Consider the following 5,152-nt stretch of genomic DNA (forward strand, 5'->3'; position numbering starts at 1 on the left):
TCATATTCGGAATTATTTAATAACCATCTTATTATTATATATTTTGAGGTCTAGCAGCGCCAAGTTTTTTGTACTTTTACTTTTTGAAATAAAGTATGTTATATATGTGTCAAGAAAATATATTCCTTTCATAATTGGCGCAATTTAAAAAGATTTCATTTTATTTTGTGAGACTAACACACTTGGCGCCTTTTTTTCCTTTTTTTTAAAAAGGTAATTTTGTTGAGATTGATATAACATGAAAAATATTTATATCAACAGAAATGGATCATCGCGCGAATGGTCCATTACATTTTTCGGATCTCACATTACTTCTTATCAACATCATTGACCATTTCTACATTCTTTTATCTCTACGTAATAAAAACGTCGATGTTATTTTGAAATAAAAATCATAGGTATACATTTTATAGGCGATTATAAAATTTAACGATAATAATTTATTGATGGAGAGTCTCGAAGATGTTTGCTCTCAATTAACCTTTTTTATAATTTATCATTTATATTTATTTTAAAAGACGGGAGAAGAGCTAAGAATTTTAAAAGTCTTTCCTTATATAGGTATGTAAAATCACAAATCATTTCGCGTTTATAAGTATATACGGTAAGCAATATTACATACAACATGTTTCACGATGTATTGCGTAGTGTTTTAATTGTATCAAGCTCTATATAAATATTTATCAATAAATAGCGTTGGACTTTCTGCTTTTTAGCTAAATAATGTCAGTGAATCTCTAATTAAAGTGAAATCATTAAACTATCTGCATCTTAAAATGTGAAACTTCTCATTTGATTTGCTCAACATTTCATCTGACATATTTTTAAGGTAAAATTTAAATAAGGATTATAAGTACGAATTAAGATAATAAAGATTTCTTAGAAATAATTTTCTACAAATGTAATATTTACAGTTTTATACGTCAGATTTTGTAGATGGAAAATGTCATAGAAATCAGTTTATGACCTTGTTTTTAAATTTTAATTTAAACTAGATTTACACATAAAATATAATAAGTAATTTACATATTTAGAATAGTAATCATCTGTTGCAATTTTTAAAAATTTAATATTGAATTTTAATAATTAAAAAGTTTACCGAAATTCAAATTGAAAGTAAGATCAAAGTAAAAAAATTACAGATCAAATATCTATTACTGAGAATTATACTTTTCCAAACTTAAATTAACCTTTAGAAAGATCTTTATTTTCCCTTTAGAGAGTAATAAGAAGAATAAAGAGATTATGACTGAAGTATTAATTAATTACTTTCCAAAACTATAGTCTGCAAAAAATCTTTTGTCTTCATTCTTTTGTACCTATGAAGTTACTTGCAACTTCTCGATATTTTTATTACGAGAAAATTGAACGATCGATACCATTGAAATTAAAATCTAAGTTTTGCTTGTAGTTGTAATTCAATAATCCGTAATATAATTCGCGAAAGGTTGTTAAAATATCATAATTTCGCTATCGAACACGTACTCAATAATGGCGTATCAAAAAAAAATAAGAAAAAGATTTATGTAATGTTTCAAGTGATGTGATAATCTGTTGCTCGAAAACTTTAATATGCGTGATATAATTTTCACGACGCACAAAACAAGCTACGAAGAAACTCGATAAACAGCCGTATGGCGCCTTGCGATGCGTCCTTGCCTCGCGCGAGCGACGGATGTCGCGCGTCGGCACCAAAGTCCTTGTGAGGGAAAAACCACCCACCCACGCAACATTAAGCGATACACCGCATACTTGTGCGTGCCTCGTAAGCGTGTCAGTAAACGAGATCCAGTGCACAATCAATTTCATCGTTGCGTGTTATTCCGACAAGCCGCGATCGAGATCCTTGTTAACCGTGGAAAAAAAAAACTCTTGAAAATGCTAGAGGTACGGTCGATAATTATGAGGGAGATATAGAAAGCAAATTTGATTTTCACATCAAGTCCCGTCAGACCTGTGAAACATTAATAAAACCCGAAATTATGAATAATTAAAAATCGATCCTCCAGCATCTCTCATGTGGTCACTCGTGATATTTGCTATCAAATAGACTAATAATCCGTGAATACGCGAGATACATTATTAACGAATTGCAGTCTGCAGGAAACGTTGCTGAAAAAGTTAACACGTGATTAAGGCCAATCAACAGTTATGATTGCGCACCATGGTTGAAAACGAGCTAACCATGGTCTCTATGGTTACACTCGAGGGTCGATTTTCTCTTAAGCGATGACCTTGTTTCCGTCACCGCACACCTTTACTTCTTCCCTTTAATTGTCGTCCGTGTCTATAACTTTCTACCTCCTCATTTTCCCTATTACATCCCCAACGTAAAATGTTTCCTCCCCTGAAAATGACTGAGCTGTTAATTACCTTCACCGTTACTCTCCATCCTGGATGCTGTGTTGACTGTATCGCCAAACAGGCAGTATCTAGGCATTTTAAGACCTACCACGCCAGCCACGCATGGTCCTGCAAGGAAACACACGTATGTCCAACACTATACCTATGTTTTATATGATTTTTATCACCAATGTTATTTTAATATGGTTTGTTTTCGAAAAAAGATAATGGAAATATAATAATATGATAGTAATAAAAATATCTGAAACAACTCTCGTTTTCCGGAAATTGTTAAAAAAGTATAACTTTCTCTCTCTCTCTCTCTCTCTCTCTCTATTTTTTTCAAGAAAATTTTTTTTTCTAAAAAATATGTTTTAAGTTCCATTTGATGTCATTAGGATAATTTCATAAACATTTTTGCCTTTTTTTAACGTCATTTTTCATTTGTTGATACTTGAAAAGCTAATTTTTCATTTTTTTAATAAAAAAATTTAACAAGTGTTTACTTTCGCGAAAACGTTAATTATTCTTTTCGCAGACAATGCAGAAACGACAGTTGTCCACCGAGTCTATTTAAAAAACAATTAACTTTACTAATTATAGCTAACCGTTTTATGTATATGTATATCATACTAAGTTGTTTCTTCTCGCAAGACTAATCTAAGTTTTACGCGTTCTTGAAGGATGTCGTTTCGGATACGCGTGACGTTGGTGTCACCGAGACAAATTTTAGCGAAAGATAGAAATGAGATGAATAAGTATCCGGAAAATAGATTCTCGTCACGTAATGGGTTAAAGACCATCGCATCATGAATATAAAACTTAATGGAAATAAAATCGAAAATGAAACTTTCAACAATAAACGGCTACTAATATTATATTTTCTAACAATACCATTCCCGGATTAGTTTTGATCGTATCAAATATTATTCTCAATGAACGGATATTCTGTAAAAGTAAATTTGATGAAAAATTTCTACTAGGAATTATATTTAGAAATTTTGTGCCGCGTTTTTTTTTTCAATTTGTATTATTCGTGATATCAATTCAGCTTGCATATTCGACCTTTGCTACATGAAATCGATTCGTAATACAGTGGTTTGTAACATTAATCTTCAATATATCGAACATGCTATTCTCTTTAATCGAACATCGAAAAGTAATAAAATAATATAAAAAATTTTCTCTTTAGTGAAAAACAAATGTATACATAATATAACATAATGCAATAACAAAATAATATACAATTTACTTATGAAACTTGAAATTAGAAATTCTGAGATTGTAGGCTATACGTAATACGAGTACAAAGCCTAGACGCACGTTAGAACTAATCTAGTTTCGCTTTACTCGAGCGGAAAAAAAGGTATAGGATAAAGTGTTGACTCACCAGAATGCATGCCGATACGAAGTTTTAATTGCTCGGTTGGTCTATGGCGAATACTGAATGTCATTACCGTATCCCTGAGAGCTAAACTCATCCTCGCAATTTCTCTAGCGTGATTCATTCCGTTTCTCACTGGTAATCCTGATACGACCATGTAAGCATCTCCTATTGTTTCCACCTGAAAAAAATCAAGCGAAATTATGACACAAATGTGTTGTTGATAAAAATCACAAAAATAGTATAAGAATTTATTTATGTGAAAAATTCAAATTTTACATTTATGTAAAATTTTTTTTCATGTTATATGTTATAGTTTTATTTATGTATTCAAATTTATTACTATTCATTTAAAAAGCAAAAGAGCATTTTTACATTAAACCTTTACGTCGAATATATTTTCATGTTAAATTTATTTATTTCTATCCACGTTTTATACTACATTTTCTGTTCGGGTTAAATGGATAAATTACAAGAAAAAGAAGGTGTCAAACAAAAAGGAAAGTCTACGGAAATGGTACCATTATACTTAACGAGGACACTACGATCTTAAAAGTTCGTAATACTGGAGTGAAATAAACGGATTAAAAGTAAAATGTATTTAATAATGTAGAAATATCACGGAACAGAGAACATGAGAGAAAGTGCTGCAAATTTAATGAACAAAAACCATTTTAACAATTAACAATTGTAATTAAGGCTCTGATGAATATTAATTTAATAATATATCTAATTTTTTAGATTAAAAGAGCTAAAAGCATAATAACGCAATTTTATTATTTAAATTACATATATTTAAACTATATAATTACATTTCGATCTTGAATATGGTCCTCATCAGTGAATATAAATACCTAAGCTATTCTATTTACTCATAAAATCTCTATTATCTTAAAAAAATTCGCAGTTTGCCTCATAATTATAATGCGTCAATCTTTTGAACATAAAACCATTTTGTTTCTCGGAATGTCAGTTTGAAAAATTCTGATAATTACTGCCGATTTATAATTATAAAAAAGGACACATACTAATATTAATGACAAATTATTAATTAACTTGTATCGACATGAATTAATTGTATTAGGTGATGTGATATTAATAGAAAATTAAATATACATTTTTTGAGCAAAAAAGTTTATTTTTCAATAAACTGCGGATAATATATAACTATTTTTCTAAATAAATCATGGCAACAATTTTATGAAACATGCAAAAGAGTATGAATTATGAATACTAAACAGATGACTATATTTAATTTTAATATTTAATATTCTAAAAAGCGAGTAGAAAGAAAAGAAAAAATCGTTCGACAGAAAAAGGGAAAGTTTAATCTATAATTAAAATGAAGTAATGGAGTTCAACGAGAGAGGGAGAGAGAGAGAGAGAGAGAGAGAGAGAGAGAGAGAGAGAGAGAGAGAGAGAGAG

The 5,152-nt window shown here is 29.9% G+C and overlaps 1 protein-coding gene across 1 annotated transcript in view; it reads right to left on the reverse strand.

The window, feature by feature from the left end:
* LOC108776620 (atrial natriuretic peptide receptor 1) overlaps positions 1 to 5,152 on the reverse strand; it is a 131,434-nt gene that overhangs the window by 16,660 nt on the left and 109,622 nt on the right. The window contains exons 20-21 of the mRNA XM_018543291.1: positions 3,734 to 3,908; positions 2,374 to 2,472 (exon numbers count right to left, since the gene is read on the reverse strand). Coding sequence (XP_018398793.1) covers positions 2,374 to 2,472; positions 3,734 to 3,908 — 274 coding nt within the window. The remainder of the gene's footprint in view (positions 1 to 2,373; positions 2,473 to 3,733; positions 3,909 to 5,152) is intronic.

This window comes from Cyphomyrmex costatus, unplaced genomic scaffold, assembly GCF_001594065.2.
Source record: "Cyphomyrmex costatus isolate MS0001 unplaced genomic scaffold, Ccosl1.0 scaffold365, whole genome shotgun sequence".
NCBI lineage: Eukaryota > Metazoa > Arthropoda > Insecta > Hymenoptera > Formicidae > Cyphomyrmex > Cyphomyrmex costatus.